Source organism: Typopeltis vanoorti, chromosome 2 (assembly GCF_054136105.1).
Source record: "Typopeltis vanoorti isolate ZY-2024b chromosome 2, IOZ_Tvanoo_1.0, whole genome shotgun sequence".
Classification (NCBI taxonomy): domain Eukaryota; kingdom Metazoa; phylum Arthropoda; class Arachnida; order Uropygi; family Thelyphonidae; genus Typopeltis; species Typopeltis vanoorti.
Window position 1 is genome coordinate 165,048,519 of NC_143550.1, and position 22,322 is coordinate 165,070,840.

The 22,322-nt window shown below is 33.1% G+C and overlaps 1 protein-coding gene across 1 annotated transcript in view; it reads left to right on the forward strand.

Annotated features, from left to right (window-relative positions):
• The window catches only part of LOC150109611 (putative nuclear hormone receptor HR38), an 87,448-nt gene that overhangs the window by 47,660 nt on the left and 17,466 nt on the right, over positions 1-22,322 (forward strand). Inside the window, exons 3-5 of the mRNA XM_090409198.1 lie at positions 10,210-10,451; positions 16,420-17,297; positions 19,849-20,032. Coding sequence (XP_090265324.1) covers positions 10,428-10,451; positions 16,420-17,297; positions 19,849-20,032 — 1,086 coding nt within the window. The 5' untranslated portion in view covers positions 10,210-10,427. The remainder of the gene's footprint in view (positions 1-10,209; positions 10,452-16,419; positions 17,298-19,848; positions 20,033-22,322) is intronic.

The following is a 22,322-nucleotide window of genomic DNA, read 5'->3' on the forward strand; positions in this document are numbered from 1 at the left end:
GTACCGGAAAAAGTCAAATGAGAAATTTCTTCCCTAAAGCAATGAATCACACTGTGTACTATTCCCAGACATTCGAAATGTATTGAAACCAACTCTGAAATGATGTTTCTGTATCTGGTTTTGCACATCAACAGTGTGCCATCTCTGAGTGTCCAAGAATTCTTAGCTGAGCACAGCATCCCCAAGGTTTCCCATTCACCTTTATTCACTAGATTTGGTTCCCTGCGTCTTCTTGGTAACGACTCCTTTTGGTTGCAAATACCCGGGATCGAAACCGATGTGAAAAATCTTATATGAACTTTTCAAGAGAAAGTGAGTTAACGAGTCTCGTACGGAGGTGGAGGGTTTTTCATTCTAAGTAAGATGCACAGAGGCAAGACGAAGAGAAGCAATAAACAGACATAATAATAATAATGTTCTTACAGCCTAAGTTGCTTTGGCTGTAATTCAAAACAAAACAACAGTGATGCTTTGTCAAGAATAATGTGGCTGATATGCATCTCAGTATAAAAAGGAAGCTGGAGATCATTCCCAAACACTCCTGCCAGAGATCTATGGTTTAATTCTCCTGCAAAAAAAATTTGTCCAACGACATTACTGCTCCAGAGAATGATCTTCCACTTATATTGAAAGCAATGGTCTCGTGGCCATCGGATTTAAATGACGAACCATGTTCTAATCCAAGGATATTAACAATAACCGCGAAATTATTTCCATGCACAAACACATCACATCCATGGCCTCAAAAAATTTGGTGTTTCGTTTCGTGCAAAACACAACTCCAACACGATACAAATTCTAAATCTGTCTAACCTGAGGTCATGCATCAAAAACTTCCCTAAATTGATGGATGCTATCTAGAAGCAATCGGCTCAATAGATGAACTCTCTCTCTCTCTCTCTCTCTCTCTCTCTCCACCACACACACACACACACACACACACACACACACACACACACACACACACACACACACACACACACACACACACACACACCAATCGCTTGTTCACAGATGCTTTGTTTTGTATATTATGTGCATTTTTTATGGGACCTGCTCCTCCGAACTGATCAGCATTCACAACTATTCTTACTTTCTCACACACAAGTAACTACTGGTCAACATCCATACACAATTCAACTTCGAACTTATTCAATGAACTTATCCTCTTCTTTCATTATATATATTTCTGTTGATTGCCGCCCCTCTCCACGAACTACGACCTCTAGCTGTTTCTGAAACATATTAACAGATTCTTTCAACGTCATTGTGTTCTAGGTTTTGTGACCTCTCGTGTGAAGGATTGATATATATATATATATAATTTTTTTTTTTTTTTTTTTTTTTTTTTTTTTACTCGGCTGGAATATTATTCAAAAAACTTTAATGACTGTTACCGAGAGATAAAAAGATGACATGGTATATTTAAAAAGATACTACTAGTTAACAAGTTTCGTTGAATAGATCAACATTTTCAGGTATCATAAACAAAGAAATATATAAAGAATTACAGAGACTTAAAATTGTAATAACAGAATAAGTACAAAAAGACAGTAGCGTGTTTGAAAACAAAATGTGAGCTTGAGTTCCAAACAAACGTATACTACGCGCTGTCGCGAGTGCGCCAATACTGAACAGAGGCAACGTGTGCGTCAGAGAGATTGACACTTAGGTTGCCTGGAGTGTACAAGATTTTATGTGATTGTGGAAAGCCATACTATGGCCAGACTGCTAAATCCATCCTTCTACGGCTGGAAGAACACCGTAGAGATATCTCCTATAACAGGACTCGAGCCAGCGCTCTCTCTAGCCACGTTCTCTTTTCAGGTAACTCAGACGAAGGCCGCCAACACATTGTGAACTGGACTCAAACTTCTAACATCCATATGTGCTATGATGAGCTCGAAAGAAAGACTGTCGAATCTAGAGAAATTTCTCTAGATTCTTCTCATATCAACAACAGCCTAAGTTTCAATCTCTCTGACGCACACGTTGCCTCTGTTCAGTATTGGCGCACTCGCGACAGCGCGTAGTATACGTTTGTTTGGAACTCGAGCTCGCATTTTGTTTTCAAACACGCTACTGTCTTTTTGTGCTTGTTCTGTTATTACAATTTTAAGTCTCTGTAATTCTTTATATATTTCTTTGTTTGTGATACCTGAAGATGTTGATCTATTCAACGAAACTTGTTAACAGTAGTATCTTTTTAAATATACCATGTCATCTTTTTATCTCTCGGTCATTAAAGTTTTTTGAAAGAAATGGGTAATCTCGGTCATCTCAGTCATTAAAGTTTTTTGAATATATATATATATATATATATACATATATATATATTAGGGTTACCAAGTAATTTTATAAGCTTGGTTATTTAACTCCTAATCCCAAGTATGCAAACAATTAAGTTTGCGCCTGAAACATAGTTCAAGTCTAAAGATGGTACACCATCAGGGCAACTCATTGTTAAGGTGGGTAAAGCTCTGATCACTATTCTTAGTATTTTCCATAAATTTTCCAAGCTTATAAAATTACTTGGTAACCCTAATATACAGTATCCCCAAGTTAAAAAATCACACACACACACACACACACACACACACACACACACACACACACACACACACACACACACACACACACACACACACACACACACACACAACTTCCAGAACAACTTGAAAAAATACAACGTTTTTTATGTATCATTATGTGCGGCAATTTTTATCTGTAATTTCCAGTTTGTTTAGATACTTCAATGTTTATTACTATTCTTTTCCTTTATGAATACCTGAGGAAGGCTGTTATAAGCCGAACTAGTAGTATTATTCTCATTAAAATCTTTATAAGTTATCTCGGTTTTTGAACTCATTAAATCTATATTTTTTAAAATGTATCTCAACAACCGAGTAAAAGCCGATTATCACACACACACACACACACACACACACACACACATATATATATTAATATGACTGTGAGGATAAACTTGAACAGTTTGTTTCAACAGCTTCAGAATAAAATTCTTATAATGCATATAGATTATTTATTCATATATCCAACTCGTAAATTTTCTTATAAAGAGAAAAACAATTTAATTTTAAAGATATCTAAACTGATTATTTATAAATATTAACGTGGACAGCGGATAAGTAAATATTATAAATATCTGTAGACGAAATTGGAAGAAAGTTGCATTGAGAATAATGAATATCAGACTAGACGTAAACAGACCACATATCTTTGATGTTACCCATTTCTTTCCAAATTCAATAGTTCTGTTTATGGAACAAATGAAACGTGTAACGAAGCTTGCATTCGACATTTGATCCTCTCATTTTTATCTCTTATTTTCATTTAAATATTTCAATATAAGTGAATATCTGAATAAGTATATTTCTACCAAACGAAATTGTGCAGGCCAATAACATTCCAAAACCTATTAATATTATCGTAAACAAGATTAACTTTACTTGGAATGCTATAAATAATAATAATTTGCAGCGGATAATTAGGTAACGTTGTTTGTATCTAAACATATATTCAAAAATATCACCGAAACGTGCTTGTTTTTTTACGAAAACGGAATTTTTTTTTGCTTTTATAAAAACATCGTTAACCATATCGCGCAACACACTTCCGAAGCGCCGAACACAGTTGACGAGACTACCAATACAGCGCCAGGTGCATACTGCGAGCAATTCTCGACAAAAATTGTGAACTTAACACTCGCGCCCCCTACATAACATTCGAGCACTTAATCGTCTGCCTGCACACAAATCTCCGCTTACGATACTCGTATTATTTTCAGTCTTTTTATTTACGCATGCTCTCGTCCAATAACCTTAATAGTTATGATTTTCAGATCGTTGCTAATTGACACATTACGAAAATTTTTCTATGCCTGTTTTTAAGCTGCCAATCCAACATGCTCTTGGTATGATTTTAAATATTACTCTTTGCCATGCATGATGATCTTTTATATTCAAATATAGCAATAAATATATCGGTGTGTGACCTTTATTAATATTCCTTCTAAATCAAGTTGAAATATTTTAAATATCACTACTGACGAATTGTAAGACATGTTATAAAAATTAATGAATTATTTCGTTTGCTTTTTTTTACGTTACTGGGATCTTTTCTCATATTGGAATATATGCATACAACCATTTGATATTTCAAACGTCTTAAAGTTCAAATGAAGTGGTGGGTGCGCAAATTGAACCAATTTAAGACGAAGTATGATTAAAAAAAAAAATTATCTCTGTTAGAATGTGTATTACTATTACCTCCCTTGATGAGTCTTGACTCCAGGAGGTGTTGGCATAATAACAATAATACTAATGCATTCGGCTTTGATATAATGCTGGATTTAATATCTACTTGATTTATATAATTTTGCATCGCCGAACTGAAGCCTTTTGGCTCTTTATTTTCGTAAATAATAATATTTTTCACTTCTGTTAAAGGTATTTGTTTATTTATTTTGTATGCCAATACAAATGTGATTTTTCAGTTTAAAATATATTATTATTATTATTATTATTATTATTATTATTATTATTATTACACCTCCAGGGAGTCCAAGGACTCATACTGCCTACTTGGTTAATTGTCTGTGGTATTTTAACACCAAATCAACAAAAATCAAGATCTTACTGTTGATCTGCTTTATTGTTTTTATTTTATTATTTTTTTTAAATTGCCAATTAAACTACTAGAAAAGAACACATTAATTATAGTGTGCTGTTTAATATCCAAATCAATTCACGATAACTGGTCAGGATTTTTTTTTTTTTTTTTTTTGTAAATATTTCTTTCAACAGTGGTGATCAAACAAACTAATCAAAGCCCAGTAGTTAATCATATTCTCCAAATATATCTGTGATTTTTTCAAATATTGTTACATGGGGAATAGTTGCGTTGCAAGGCAATAAAAAGGCCTGCAGATGGCAGAGTAGCTGTTATCCTCATAGAAGCAACTAAGAAAATTTGACAGCGTATACAAAATAAATAATGCCTTATTTACGGCAGTGGGCTATCAGATTTCCTATCACTTGTTAAAACTCGAAAGCTAACATTAATTTAAGCGTGAATTTGATAACTGTAGCTTGGTAGGAGTTGAGATTAGGAGTACTTCATTGAATCAGAGTCTATCGTCACTTTTCCTGTGATAACACTGATTTTTTTGAAGTGGAACACTAATAGAAGCCGTGATATGTGAGGTCAGAGAACATTTCTTTGCAAAGAAATTTGTTTTATAGCTATAACTTCGCCTACCTCGAAGCTTAATCAAAGCTCGAGAATATGATCGACTAAATGATGGTTTCGCATAGTTAATTTATAACTCTATCAAGTGGAACCTCTATGAGTTTTCAGCATTAGTAGATAGTCCATTTGTGGGCGTGCTATTAGGTAAGAACCATGTACCTCCAGTTTGTTGTACAGTTACCATAGCAACGATATAAGTTCGTTGCTACCTAATTTTTCTTTTATATTTCGCTAATGGAATAGGAGTGAAAAAAGGGCTGTTGTTAGTTTTTTTTCAATATTGCTAAGTTTTTCATCGGTTATATAGAGCTTCCTGTAATTATTTTTCCTTTTTATTTCTTAATTAATATATGTGTTCGCTATGAAAATACTTGAAAATGAATTTCACAAATCATCCTCTGGGCTTCTAGTTATTAATTTGTATTTCCCATATGTTTTTTTTTAAATCAGAACTATAATTTCTTTATCATATAAGGTTCTTAAATTACATTAGCACAGACGTGCTTCTATGTGTATACAATGAATAAACTGGGGAGAGTACGGGCTACTAATCTCAATGTGGAAAGAGAAATTGTGGATGATTTCTATGGATGATAATACTGTTTTGCCTTCTACATAGAAGAACTGGAATCGTAAAACAATCGTCATGAAGCAGTTGCCCGTACGGTTGGCCTAATGGCTATGGGCTTCGCAACATATGCTTGGAGAAGGAGTGTCCTAGGTTCGATTCCTGTCGACGATGTGAGGAGCTGAAGGATCTTCCTCAGTCATAGCCAAGTTAGCCGGTCTTGGGCCTGGACAGCAGAGTTTTTTCACTAGTTTATCTGGGGGTTTTCATCCCACAAGAAGGCAAACCGACCCCGTGAACACACATGCTACAGTCATAGGATAGTACGGCAAGGAAGGCAACGGGAAACCAAACCACCTTGCTCGTAATCATTTCCCTAGATGGTGGCATATATAGCTATCCTCAAACAGCCGTAAAGCTAAATACTATCATTCAAATGCTAGAGTATATATATATATACAGGGTGTTCGGGATAAATTTGACAGTTTCGTAAGGAAAAAGAAAATCTTCTTTGTATCTATTAAATTTAATGAATTGACAAAAAAACATTACAGGCAGAGTTAATTACAATACTATCAACAAGATTTACTCAAAATAACCACCATTAGCATCGATCACAGCTTCAATTCTGCTTCGGAACCTCGAACAAGCTGATGCTACAGTCTCCCTGGGAAGGGCCGCAAAAACTGTTTTAATTTTATCCATTAACTGGGCTTTTGTATTACTGGAAGTGCGATTGGTGTCTTTTTCAACTGCGCCCCATACAAAATAATCCATGGGGTTAAGGTCTGGGGAGTTTGGAGGCCAAACATTTGGACTGGTGAAGTCGTAGAAATTTTCAGACAACCATTTTTGACTTTTCCCAGAGGTGTGGCAAGGGGCCGAATCCTGCTGCCATACATACGGCCTACCATTGCCTACCCTTGTTATCCAGGGCTTGACTACAGTTAGCAACTCCACGAACAAAGCCCGAATTCCAATGCCAGGGTTCTTCAACACCTGTTCCTGCAGATTTGCGAGGAATTCTGCTGTACGAACGCAATCAGATCGTCTGCTAGGGATCTTTCTTCTTGCTACATCCTCGTAGTCACCATTGCAAGTCTCTAGTTCATGCCTGATTGTTTTTACTGTATTCAGGGAGCATTGGGCAGCAGTCGTAATATCCTTATTTTGATGGCGGGCACGAATCATCATGATACAAGTTATTCTCTTCCATGATTCAGGTGGGTTCCAGCTATCCATCCTTTCTGACATCTTGTATATGAATGAAGAAGGGTCCAAACTTTTAAATGAAGAGAAGTGTGTGTTAATACATGTAACTTACGGAAAAATATAATTAATTATAAATATGTCAAATTTATCCCGAACACCCTGTATATATATATATATATATATATATATATATATATGCCTATTTATTAATGACCCCTCATAAATGCATCTCATCGTCTTATCATCTTAGATGCCTTTCAATGTTTCTTTTTTTTTATAGTAATCTCCGCCATGTTATAGGTCATGAAAGCCATGGCCTATAACACGCTAGTATTGTTGGCAGGTCAAGGCTCCGAATTCTGCTCCAAACTCTAACATGTTTTTACCACTTCATTTCCGAAAGCAAGTGTTTTCGAATCGGCCGATGTGCATCTGTATGTGTGTGTGTGTTTGTGTGTAGGCATAATTGTGTGTGCAACATATGCAAATATTTGTTTGGAAGTAATACTGTATTCCGGATCTCAAAATATTTTGATCAAGTTTAAAAGGAAAAAAAGAGTGACAGGAGAGAAAGGCTTTTTATCTTTAAAAGATTCCCATAGCCTAGGAGAGACGCATTAAGAGGGATTCTTATGGGAAATTATGGATCGTATAGCTAATCATGGGCAAACCTATATTAGCATAGTTTCTAGTGACACTTGTATATCAAATATGCATACTTAATTTTCGGAATCATTTATGTCAAATGCAGTCTCTCTCTCTCTCTCTCAAGGGGAAGAATGAATTATAAAATACCTGGAAATTTGATTGACAATACTTTCACAACATAAAAGTAAAATACAATAATCATCCTACATTTTAATATATTACAATAACATTTTCAAGAAAAAAGTTAAATGTTAACGTGTTATCCAGAACATTTTTTTTTTTTTATTTGATGTGAGTCCATTCTACAGTTCTCTTGAAAGTGTATTGTAATATTAACTAAGCATAGGAAGTTAAATTTATTTATTTTTTACTTTATATTATGATACCATTGTTCATGCAAGTTTCCAGGTACTGTCGGTTTATTTTCCCCCTTCAACGACTGGTTTATCGCACGTACTGTTCCAAGCATCTGAATCACATAACACAAATTAGCACAAACCATAATACCTACTGAAATAAATGTGCATGGTTTTATTCTAGGTGTACAATTTTATTAAACGTGATCAAAGTTTTATTATCTAAACAGAAGACGTTGGCTTGACTTAACCTGGTTAAAAACATGGAATTCGGAAATCAGAACTACTAACTGAAACATATCCTTCTGGCCACAGATAAGTTATAAATTTAACTATTTAGTTTTCATTGACATTCATAAGAAACATAACTTTATTATTCGATACAATCTTTCCGTTTTTGTGTACTATATTAATTTCACAATTAATTAAAAAAATTTAAATATTGCATTCTTTTCTAGAAAAAATAAGAAACTAAACACAATCAGAAAATTGTACAAGCGATGCAAAATTCTCTGAAAATTCATACTTCAAACTATCAAAAGCTCGAAAATTATTCTTTGAGATTGTAGTGCCCAAATTCGGACCACTAGTTGTTGTTTTTTTGTTTGTTGGTTGGTTGGTTGGCTCAATAAGACTAAAATAACACCTTTTTACTGTAATATCACACTAATCTAATACGAGAATTAACGTCATAAAAATCACTTACTAAAACGCATGAATTATAAACGATTAGATATATATTGCTTTTTTATATATATCTACTTTATTCTTTCCTAAGTGCAGAGCACCCTTTCGAAATATTTGAGTCTGTTGGAGACTAAAAGTAAATAAAATACTTGACGATTTATTATTTCAAAATAAGCAAAATAATATATTATTAATTTTAACTATATGAAAGCCATTGATAAAACTATCATAGAAGTCCAGTAGTTATAATAACATATTCCTACTATATCCTGTTTTTGTATTAAAACATTTCAAAATGTATAAGATTCATGCTATACTGGAATCAGCTACAAGCTCGAAATAAAAAATAAAAAAAAATAGTATTAATTATTAATATTTGCGTAATGATGTCATATTAATCGTATGAGCATTAAGATCATCAGATGAAGGATCCTAATGTTCATAAGACAAATATGACATCATTAAGCATATATTAAGAAGATTTGGTATGACTTCGGGGGAAAGAAGTAGATCATCATTAGTCCACTACCCTTTGATTGAATTCAATCAAGGACATAGTAGGCTAATTGACTGATGGACGCTATGCCTGCCAAATGGTTAGCGTACTTTCACTGTAACAGGCTGTGGGTTCGAATCCCGCGGTGAGCATGGATGTTTGTGAGTGTCTTTAGGTAGGAAATAAATTTCATTGCCCAGTGTGAGACCACCGTACTTAGTGGAGTTTCGAAGTGGCTTAAAAAGTTGCATGTTTAAATCATGGTTCCGAGATTATCTACCTCTTTTCCCTCCTTCGGTAACTAGTACTGATGTACTGTAGATTTTACGATCTTTCGTAAAATAGGACCACATAAAAAATAATCATAATCATTCCTTCATTATCTTGAATGCTAAATATTTCATGCGGACATAACAATCATGTAAATGATAATAAGTTTTTAAATAGCATTTAAATTAATAACAGTAATATTAATTTGTTGAAATTACTGTGTTTGAACGCTATTAAAATTCCTGTTTGTCTACAAACTGTGCCCTACGGAAAATGAGAATAATTAGCATATGAAGTACTTCAGACTTCATGGAATATTTGAAAACCATTTAGACTGTGGTTTATTAATGGTAGAACTCTGGACTATGGGAATTCATGATTAAGCTAATCATTGGTTGTTGCTTTCATTATACAAGACTTCCCCCCCTCAAAAAACGGTATGTACAGGAAGCTAGACTTGTTTAGAGACGCGAGTCTTTGGTGTTGATAAATTTCCCTACGAGGGATGGGCAGGAAATTCCACATTTGTGAAAGCAGTAAACATGATGATTGTTTAAATTTTTTATAAAAAAAAGAAAATTTATTTTAAATGTTAATGAATTATAAATTGTATTTAAGATATAGACATGAGCAAATGATATATTTTTCATGGAAAACGAAATGAGATTTATGTTTTTTTTTTCTTTCTTTCTTTGCTATAGCTCCCGAGCTGACGAGCCCGGTCACAACCACAAGCTGTGCCACAACCTCCGTTCCTGTCTGTACTCCTACTTTTGTGTCGTCCAGTCAACCTTTAGCTACCTCAGGGCCGGAACATACCCCTTCTGTTTCTAGTCGTCTAATTTCTACGGAAACCGAGCTGGAAATCCCAATAACCTCGGCCCCAACCTCAGAAACCCAGCCATCATCCGAGTCCGCCATGCTTCTTTTGCAACAACCCCAAGTAAGTCTAAAGAAACAAATTAGATGATGGTTCAACTGATCATTAACCACATTACTAATGTTTAATAGTTCTTTTCGATTTCATTTTAGTGCTTGAATAGAGGGAGTGGAGGGTTTGTTTTATTTTTAAATATTTTATAGTTTTTAATTGGTTGTCTTAATCATGTGCATCATATATAAATATCTACAGCCAAGGAATGGGATGTTGATATATTTAGCAAATATACATTTAACACATTTTAAAAATCTTAAATATGATTTAAAAATTCGTAAAGATCTGAAAAAATTAATACAAGTATTGGTTTATGTGATAATTTTCGAATGTTTCTGCTGATATTGTTATCAATAACTAATGAAAATTTCAAAATACAAATAATTTTATTGGGAAAACTATAAGCAAAAGCATTGTGCATTGAAAAAAAAATTAATTTAATTTTAATTATTACTTTTTTTATCTCTATGCTTATGATATTGTCAAGTGGTGGAATAAAACAGTATATAATAAATACTACTATTACTCCTAATAACAATAATAGGCATAATAATAGACATAATATTACAGGAGATCACGGATACGAATCAAACTTTGTCTATTCGTATCCAAATAGTACCTATGCACAGCCCTCACAAGCTCACTGTAAACATCTATTCATTGAAAATTCGAGACGTAATATACTCGTCTCATAGTCAGTCTTAATTCCAACTAAACTAAAATTCCAGCAAAAAAAGGCCACTAAAACAGCAAGAAATTAAATGGCTTTATCAGTTTGTCGGAGCGGCAATCAATCGCATCTCACTTTGACAGTTCATAAGTAATATTAGAGTTAGCACGTCCTGTTGATAAGGTAAATAAATACAAGTAAAAGTGCTGTGCTTAACTTGCATTTTCTGCCGAAATCTTAACCGTAAAATGTACATATTTCAATTGCTTGAAAAAAACAAAACAAAACGAAGAATTATTTCAATTTCAAAATATTAATTTCGTGTTATAAAGAATACTATAAAATATACTTAATTAGCACCACAAACAACAAGCTGAAATCATTAATTAGTAAAAACCATAATAATGTTGAAATAATTTCTTATTCAAATATCGAAATACTATAATCTGAATTTCACTCAAAACTATAATTTTTAAGTGTTTTTCTTTCTTTCATTTTTTATTTTTTTGATGGGGGCTGGAGTATTCCAATTAATTTTAGGGATATCATAAATCTGAAAGTCGATCCTAATCCTGATTTACGCTCATGCGCAGACCCACAGTTCATCGTGCATGCGTTCGAAAAGTAAATCCTACATAATATCGTAATAAAAAGTACATCTAAAAGAAAAATTAATAAAAAATTAATAAAAAATAATAAAAATCTAATATAAATGCTCTTTCAATATTGAATAAAACGCTTTCTTTAAGATTCCACTTTGTTTTTATTAGTACAGCTGCATCAAATATATTTCAGTTATACTGAATCTTGACATAATAATTTTTTATTATGTGATGATAATTAAAAATAATGTGTATTATGGGCAGTTTCCTAAGATCTAAATTTACAATCGACTTCATACATTTAGCTTTTGAGATATTTGATATTATTATTGGTGTGAATTTTCACTGAATTAAAATTTGTTATAAGAATTTAGAAAATACGGTTTTGATACAACAAAAATATGTGTTTTTCAGTGAGAAGAGCCAACATATCTAAGTTATCCGGCAATGTGGGGGAAAATTTTTTTTCCCCCACAAATATTTGTGCATTTGAAATTGACACTTCAGATAAACATCTCGCTTTCCAAACTGCCGATGTCAACTCTATACCTTCTCATAAATAAAGAAACGAAAAATATAATAAGAAAATATATGTTCACGTGTGGAAGAATAATATGCTATATTCATTTATTAATATTTCTAAGTACTGGGCACGTGCTTAGTTTTTTTAGCAGTTGCTTTTAGATTAATGGAGAGAGAGAGAGAGAGAAACAAGGGAATAAATTGATTATTGGACAAAACCTGTGATCCAGGCGCGAAACATACTTATCAAAACTGCCGAGGCGTGGCGCATTGTGTTTATCTACATACGAATAAAAGCAGACGAGTTTGATGTTTGAAGTTTAACAACCTCGAATGGTGAAAAAAAGAAAAACGTCATATTTTTATGTGCACGTTTGCGTCAAGGTTTTTAAAATACTACATTATTAAACATCATAAAATAACCATAAGTCATTTAAAAAGACACATAAAGTGCAATTATACCTCAAGAAATAACAAAACGTGAGATTGTTTCTGTAATTGTACATAAATCATCCGAACGACAAAATTTTCTAATACGCCACTTCAAGATGAGATTCGGTCATTCTCGCTCTGTAGAAGAAATTATGTATTTCCAGACCACACCCAAACATCTTATAGTGCATGATTTATGACATAATATTACGCTGCAGTACGAATCCGGAATGCTCACGGGGGCGGGGGGGGGGACAGTATGCAGTAAAAAAATGAAAAAAGAAAAAATCTAAGAAAACAAAAACCACAGAAAACAGAAAGAGAACGTGTAGCTTAAATATAATATCAAAAAATGAACAGTCACATTTTAGAAAATCTTATGATATGCGAAGAAGAGATAAATGCACTTCCTTCGGCTAACCTGACATCATATAGTAATTAATTTATTAAATAAATTATTAATGTGCTTATTAATCTTCTATTTAATAAATTAGTTATTAATAAATCATCAGAATATAAAATTTCAATAATATTAGAAAATATAGATATTAAATATCAATATCGACTTTACTAAAGCTAAAAAAAATTAAATCTAATTTCTATTTTAAAAAGTTTCAGGTTATAATTCTAGAATCCAAAGTTATTGAATAGTGTTACTTGTTCTAAATTCTGTTATGTATATCCAATAGCTTAAACTTGGAACTGTTCACGGGAACGAAAAAAAAGGATTACGATTTCATCTTAAAAATAGTCTCCTCCTACATATTTTACCCCAAAACGATCCCGATGTAAAAGCAATAATAACAAAGAAACTCTGCCGCCATGATGAGCTTAAACACGAAAGGCCCCACCTATCGTTATTAATGCGTACCAAAGTAGAGAAACCCTTATTACTTCATCAAAGTTTGACGTCTATGTATAGCAAACCTTGACCTATAAAAAGGCTAACAGCGTAACCAAGGTGATGCATGTCACGTGTCAGAAATCGATACCCTCAATGCTCACAAGTATAGTTAAAATAATTCATTTGCTTCTTTATTTTCTTTGAAAAATTTACAAACTTCGCACCAAAATTTTTGGACTTTTTATTGCGCATTTTAAGAGGCAAAAAGATTACGGAAGCAAAGTGCTAGTTTTAGTTATTTTGTAAAAGTTTTGTGTTAATGTTTTCTTTTCTTTTCTTTTTTTATTTTTTTTTTCCTAGCAGACTGCAAGAGAAGCATAGGGAAAATAGAATTTGATATTTTTCTAGTTATGATTTATCGCTTCTTATTTTGTTGAAAAATCTATTATCAATACTTATAGCCCATTTGCTTATTTTCAGTAAATGCCATTAGATATACAAGCTATTTATCACTTATCAGAAAACTAAAATCTTGTTATTAGGAAATTTCTGGCAACAGTTTTTTTTTTTTTTTTTTTCCCACATATGAACTCGGCAAAGATGGGGCTAGTATTCTTTTTACCATTCCGAATTATACAAGGATTAGAATTATACGCCCTTTGAAAATGCAAGAGACGGACGTAAATTATGAAATTTATTTATTTATTTTTAGGAGTGTGGTTAGTAAGGGTGAGCAAACTAGGTTCCTTGCTTGGAGAGTGGGGAAATATTGAAATGGATTGTCAGAGGTAGTTGTGAATGAGTTTAACGCAAGTTATGATACGTGTTGGGTGAATATTGGTTTGTGGGTCACCAAGATGAGTCTTCTGACTCCATGGAGATACCCGCAACACCACCACCAACAATAATAATTTAATTTACAAAAGTCTGGATCATCATTTTAACATGAGTCAAAAATCGATTTGGAAGGCTTATGTGAGGACTGTACAGCAAATGAGGAAGCTCTTGCTATCCATGCGTTTCTATAAGATCAGATACTTCATGAAACATGTGGCCTCTCATTACCATGCAAAAGTAGTGCGATATTCGACCTGAGTCCGATTCTTCCTCCATTGTGAAGACTTATTTCGCGGAACAGGAACCGATCTGACTATGCATGCGCAAACGTTTGACATGACCCTCGTAGTTATGCTACTGAAATCATCCCAGGACTCAGTACTGTGTTGTTTTAGTCATCATGAAATATTTTCTGTATCTCGTGATTTTTCTCAGACAGATTGGAAAGAAATCTTTTTTCGAGATTCAGTAAATTGATTTCATGGTTAGGGTTTGCAAAAAAAAAATTCTGTATACTCTTCAGGAAAGACAAAATATTGATCTATGAAATAATCCTAAAATACAAACGTGATAGAATAAGGATTTTGCTTTAACATTTACAATGAAGATAAAGATAAACAAGTCTAAACGTGTTTCCAGTTGTTGGTGCTTATTGTGTCTCGTACAGTTCACGAATAAATATGTTAGCTCAATAAAAAAAAAATTAATTTGATTAAAAAATAAAATTAAACAAAAAATTAATCATTTCGAATGAGTAAAACGGTTAAAAAATAAAGAAACTGAAACCCTAAAAGAATTATACAAACGGAGAAAAACTCAAACGAACTCAAATTTAGACGAACTTTTACAGAAAGAATTACGATATTAATTCCATCTTTTTTTTTTTTGTCTAATGGTTTTAAGGATTCTTTCATAAAAAAATGCTTTTAACAGTTTCTCTTCTTCTGTATTTGAAGAGGTATCTCTACCTCTTCAAATACAGAAGAAATAACTCTCATTCCTATCTCTTATGTGTGCAAGGCATTAGTGAACGCATAGCGAAAGTTTTAAAACCATTGAATATTTTTGTTGAATCCTGTTTGTCCTTGTTTCTCCTAAGGACAAGCTTACACCTCTCAATTATCCAGACTTCAACGAGATTCCTTGCTCTTGTGGGGTTTCGTATTTCGGACAAACAGGAAGATCTGTTTTTATTCGTCTAGAAGAACACAAGTCTTATATTCAATACCATGCGCCTGAACATTCTGGACCTGCGGAGCATGCTGGCACTAAACATAGAGTTCATTGGAACAAGACAAGAGTCCTTCATAGAAGACGTTTCCTCAGAAAACGTCTTTATAAAGAAACTTGTGAAATTTCATTGTCCTAATTTAAACAGATCCGATAGTCTACGTCTATTCCCTTTATGGGAGACAGTACTTTTTAAATCAACTAATCTTTCATAACTTTATTTTGTCTGTGTATGTATTTATGTAATTTTTTAAAACAAGTTAGAAAATTATGGACTTTTTTTAGTTTTCTTACATTTGTTAATGTTAGTTGCTATTCTGTGATCTTGTACTAACGATGCCTATTGTACTTCGAAAATTTCACATTAAGCAAGTTTTTTACGTGAGATTTCCTCCGTTTTTATAAGTGTTTTCATTATACCAATTCACAGTATTTCATTATTGAAAATAAAACCTTTTTTGCAAAAAAAAGGGCACTATCACCTTATTAAGCCAATTAAACCATCGAAATATTTCCAGCATTTAAATAAATAAAAAAAATTCCTCGTCCACTCATTCAGCCCAAATGTCAGCCCTAGTGATTAGTATTTTTTTGGTCATCCAAAACACTTTATTTCACTTGATGACGAGGACATAAAACCAATTACGTTTCTAGTTTAATAAAAAAAAAATGCCTTTACGTTCTTATTTACTCTCGTATATATGCTTTATTTTTAATAACGGAAATTATTTTAAATATCGTATAATGTCCTGTATTTGTTTCCTACAAAATGAAGTTGGATAGACTTGTCTTACTAAAATGTGGATTTTTATTTATATATTTGTTTATGTTTATTTGTAGGGAACTCCATTTAGTAGCTTGGGTAGTATCCTCGGCCCTGAATGCAGCTTTCAGTTCGGAGAAGAATCCCTTTTCGAAGAATTCAAACTCCCTCCATTAGAATTTGGAACCTCTACTGAATCGTTCGTTTCACTGCCACCAGAGAGCAGCGGTAGCGACTTTCCAGAGATGTTTCATTCAGAGTTCGTGCCAACGACGTGCACGCAAGAAACTACCATATCATGTTCTACACCAACAGCAACGATATCAACATTGTCCACTTCGCCACCCCTCCCCAGTTTCCAAGAAACTTATTCTCCACGCTATAGGCGAGAAATTACTCATTCAGGGGTATTTTCGTTTAAATTTGAGGAATTGCGACCGCAAGAAAGTTGTATGATGGGCGGCGAAAGTTTTCAGCTTTCTATGGGACCTCTTCCCCAACCTCAGCCTCCGAGCGCTTCTTATACTCCACTTGCCAGTCAGATGGAGCAAAGAGAAGAATTCTTCAAACCGGAAAGGGCCGAGCACTCGACTTATGCGTCAACATCAGCATCCACTCAAGCTTTTCTTTCCGGTGGCTTTTCAACCGAGTATCCATCAACAAGTAAAACTATGTACCACCAATTAGGGTATCTTTCCCAAAGACAAGCACAGCAACAACAGCAGCAGCAGCAGCAGCGAGAACAGCAAGAATCATTGCCGATGTATTCTCCCGTGGAACCCCTTCAAATGCCTCATGTTCCTCCAAGTGGCAGTTTCAGTCTGCCGCCCACTCCAACAGCACCATTGCCACCATTCCATCCTGAGCCATCAACATCACATCACAGTCCAACAACGTCCAGGAGATCCAGGAGACCATCATTGACAATTCCAACTTCAATAACCTCCGAATCAAGGTAAGTGTATACTATAATCATTATCTGGCTTACATTTCTTGGTTAAAAAATTAAAAATATTACTTCAGAAGTTGCTTCAATCCCATACTACTAGTATATTTATGACGTAACTGCTATAGTTAATGATCCCTAGGCTACAAAACGAATACTTATTATTATTATTGTAATGGAATTCTTGATTTACGAAATATAATTATTTCAAGTATTTGTTTTCTGTTTATGTTCTGCAGATTAAAGTATATAATTCACATCACATACTTTAATCATATGCGTTGCAAATATCATTTCTAATATATAATTATGTTAATTTCACTTAATTAATTTCACTTAAGAGCGGATTTAAATATTTAGAAAAATTATAAATCGTGAATGCAGAAAAGTGAATAGGACTTGTAGTGTAGGATACCAAAGAAATGGCACTCCCAAAGTTGGAGTAAAAAATTGTTTATGTAAAAAAATTATTTTCTATGACTAAATTTACTTTTGTTTTTCCATTCCATAAAAGAAAACAAATTTAGGTTACAATAAAAGAATTAAGGGAAGTGTTTAGATTTCCTTGTACTTTGTACATGAAACATCTATTATGCTTTTTCAAGATTAAATATTTATTCACTTTTCTATAATTTTCAAATTTCCTAACTATAAAAAATAATGTGAGACTATTAATCTAAGTTTCCATTTCTATTCTTCATTTGACAAAACGTGTAGTGCACAATCACTCGAGTGGTTGTGCACTACACGCCTTCCATTGTAATATATAATTATGGCTATAATTAGGTCTTAAGGTCTTCCATTACGATGACTCAAACTCTGATCACCTTGCTTTTCTTCAGTGAAGCAAGAACAATCCTGAGAACTTCAACTTTTTTATATTGAACTAATACCTAAAAGGGAGACGAACCTGTAGCATATTAGTGCCGTGTGTGTGAGATACAGGTGACGGTTAGAAAACAAGTTTATCAACCTTTTTTTTTTTTTTTTTGAAAAGCTGCAGGTTATAGTCGCGAGAACACTTCATTAAGAAAGCAAATCCCAAATCCACCCAATTTTGCAATACTACATATTTTTAAGTAATTACGGATTTGGAGTAATGCACCTAAAACCTTCCTGAAAATGTTTGGTACTATCCAGAAAAGGATAATCAAATTAATGGTCAACTTTCTCTCGCAGATGCAATCCTATTTTTCTTTTTCTCTCTCTCTCTTAGACATGCTACCTTATGTGTATTCTAAAAGTATTTTCGTGGACAATGTACTGAACTATCTTCATTTCTCCACTTCCTTCCAAGACAAGAGTACACCAGCAACTGCTGGTCAAATCTGGTCTTGCATTGCAGTTCGACCTAAATCCAACATGTTCTCGTTTTCCCTTCAACAATTTTTCTTAGTTTTTTCTCATACATGTGCACATAAATCTACACCTAGATAACTTAGGAAGGAAATTCCTATATAATTCTCGTATTCGGTTTTATTTTATTCTTCTTATTTTTTTTTTAATTTTATAAAATTCGACTCAATCTTGTAATCATTCCTTTTGAATTATACAGCGTAGAACGTTTACACCACCATATTTCAACAATTTAAGTCGAATGTCACTTGCTCCAGCTACTATTGTACACTTCAGGTTTCTGTTATGAGCATTTCTACCTCATGTATCGATGCGTGTACTCCTGGTTGTATTCCTCTTGAGTATCTTCTACCACTGTTCTGTCATTGATTTACCAGTCTGTCAAAGTAATTACTCTGCTAATCCAGAATATCTTCATGTTTGGCTTTTACATAAATTTTATGATAATTAGTTCTTTCTATGGTAAAATTTCCTTCATCTCCACGCATTCTTAGCCAATCAAACATGCTGTCAACTTCATGATATTTATTTTCTGTATCTTTCTGCAATCTTTCCATGACTTTGGTTTAACGTTCTATGCTAGAGGGCAAACGTTTGTCTTTCTTTCATGCTGCATTCACCATGGAATTCTTTATTTTTATTTTTCTGCAAAAACACTCACCTTTCCCTAGTTGAGTTAAATATTTTTTTTCTTCAGATTTTGCCAAAAACTCTTTAAGGATTGGTTCTTGTTTACAAACTTTACCTGTTATGGATCTGTTCCCATCAAAGCTTTTTTACTTATTTAGATAAATCGGAGTGATTTAAATAAATAAATAAATTTAAATTTATTTAATTTTATTTATTTCAATAAATCTCTAGTTTAGATAATGCTGCCTGAAATGAATAGTAAGGCAGTTGCCTCATGTCGCCTTTCTAGTTTGTGACAACCTTTTGTCCATTCATGATATGATAATGATCTGATGATTATTTGAAGCACAATGCTTGAAAGATAACTTTTTTTTTTTTCAAACAGTATACTACAAATAAATATCTTATATCTAATCAATATGTTCACAATCTATTTATGTGTCTCCGGTAACTTTTAAAGATTTAACGAAATTCCCCTCCCCCCCCGTCATCTTTTTTTAACTTTTCTTTTCCTTTCATTTTCCAACACATCAAAAATTCGATCATTTTATTTTATTTATATTTATATTTACAGTATACGAGGTATTCAAACTCCAACAACTCCAACCACGCCTTCTGCAACATCTAGTTCAAGTAGATCCTCGCCAGGGGGCGAATCAGCACCTTCTCCGTCGCAGCTGTGTGCAGTTTGTGGTGATAATGCAGCTTGTCAGCATTATGGAGTTCGTACTTGCGAGGGCTGTAAAGGATTTTTCAAGGTGAATATTGGTGAATACCGGATTGTTGTTAGTTACTGGAGCATAATAATATATGAAATATGAATATGTTATTCATTCGTGAAAAAGTGATTACAATCTCACATATCAAATAAAACAGTGGAATCCAGAATTTGGATCGCTCATGCTTAAATTCTGCTATTCTTCACTCAAGAAAAATAACATTTTTTCCCATTTATTGATAAAAAAAATTCTGATGCTTCTTTAGTGCTATAATATTTGAATAAGATTTCAGTTTTCTTAAATTAAAATTCACTTTAATTTATAAAAGCTGCATAATTTTATAATATTTACATAAAACTCGATCTACAAATTATAACCAAACAATATTTAAAAATTTTTAATTATTGGAGATTCCCGAAGTATACGTGGAACTCTTCTATCCCTAACTAATCTTTAGAAATCAGGGAGGTTGGAGAAGCTGTATTTGTCCTTATCAGACAGCGGAATTTACAGTCCCTAGTGATCTTTGCAAGCATCTCGGGGAGAGTAAGGTAGACAGCTGCCGCCATCTCGTGATCTTAAATCCTAAAGCGTATTATTTTCTGAAATAGTCTAAATTCTACGATGGGTTTTTATCAGTTGTAGGTTTAACACCAGACTTTTCGGCATAAAAATCTCCCTTATTTGGAAACTCACTTAAAAAAAACTCCTGGAAAACGTTTCTGTAGTCAGCAACAGAATTAAACTTGTAACGGTATTCTGTTAGAAACCCTTAACTTTCCATAAGGCTACACACGCACCTGCTATTCGTTTTAATTAAACCTAACTAAATATATCAGATGATATTATATTATATACGAACCCGAACACGGTAATGTTTAGTACCGAAAAGTAGTAATAATAATATTATACTATATATTATAATAAATTTAATTACATATTGTTCATAATTTAAATGTAAACATTTAAATATTTAAAACATTTTAATATTTGTTAAAACGGAATGTTTTACTTTGAAAAGAAGTTTTCAATATGTATTATTTTAAAAATCTGTTTCTTTGTAATAGCGAAAGGTTCCAAAGAAACAGATTTTTAAAATAATGCATATTGAAAACTTATAAGCACTGTAATATATGTGACAAGTTAAGTCATTTAAAATAATCTTTGAAATGCTATTTTATTCCTTTATATATATATATATATATATTCCATTCCTTTCTCGACACACGCGTTCCTAAAAAAAAAAAAAAACATTTCATAAATTAAAAACATTAAGACAATTTAAGAGTTAATTTTCCTTAAATAATAAGAGAAAATGAGAAGTTGCATGCAACGTTACATCAACTTCAAGAACTAAACTGTACATATTTATTAATGTCTCTTGCTTAGTTCGTTATTTTATTTTTAATAATTATCTCAGATTTTATAAATTTGATAAACTAAGATAAAATTTAAAAAAAAACTGTGTAAAATAATCAGGGATTTCGCACTGATCCGAATTAAAAAAAAAAAAAAAAAAAGAAGTAAAGAGTGCACAGTATAATTACTAGAATAACGGCTAGAAGCAGATGGAAGCAAAACATTTCCGGCTTCTCTCGCTAGAGGTCTTAACCGGATAACAATCGTCTGCCATGTTGCTTGCGTATTACTAATGAATTCAAGTGATAATTAAAACAAATTTTGGCAGTGATAAATACAAGGCGGGTCATTTATTCTAAAGTTTTCTATGACTATTTTAATGCATTTTAAAATATGTAATTATATATTTTAATGTCGGGCTGGTAATTATGACAAGCTTAGGAGTTTGATTGGTTCACTGCCATGGCATGTAAAATTGCAAGGGCTAGATGTTGATAGTGCATGGGAGGCAGTTAGGAAGTGTTTGCATGAGGCAATGGCTGACTGTATACCTAGAGTTCTAGTAATAAATCAAGTAGGGGTTAAATGGATGAATAACACCATTACGCTTGAGCTGCAAAAAAAAAAAAAATCTACTATGGAGGGAATTTAAGGAGAAAGGCGACCGGCAGGCACATGAACGGTATAAAGCGCAGGCGAGAAGGGTAACGAGTGTAGTAAGAAAAGCAAAAAACGGATTATGAAAGAACATTAGCCATGCAAGCTAAAGAGAATCCCAAGCAGTTTTTTCGATATGTTGCAAGTAAAAGAAAAAATGTATATGGCAGAATGATTTTAAAGAATGCCGATGGTAGGGAGGTAACCGAATCAGTTGATATAGTTGAATTAATGAGCGAGCACTTTGCAAGAATATATCATCCAGGTGGTGACATTGCAGTAATGAATGAACCAATAGATTATACGGGAATTG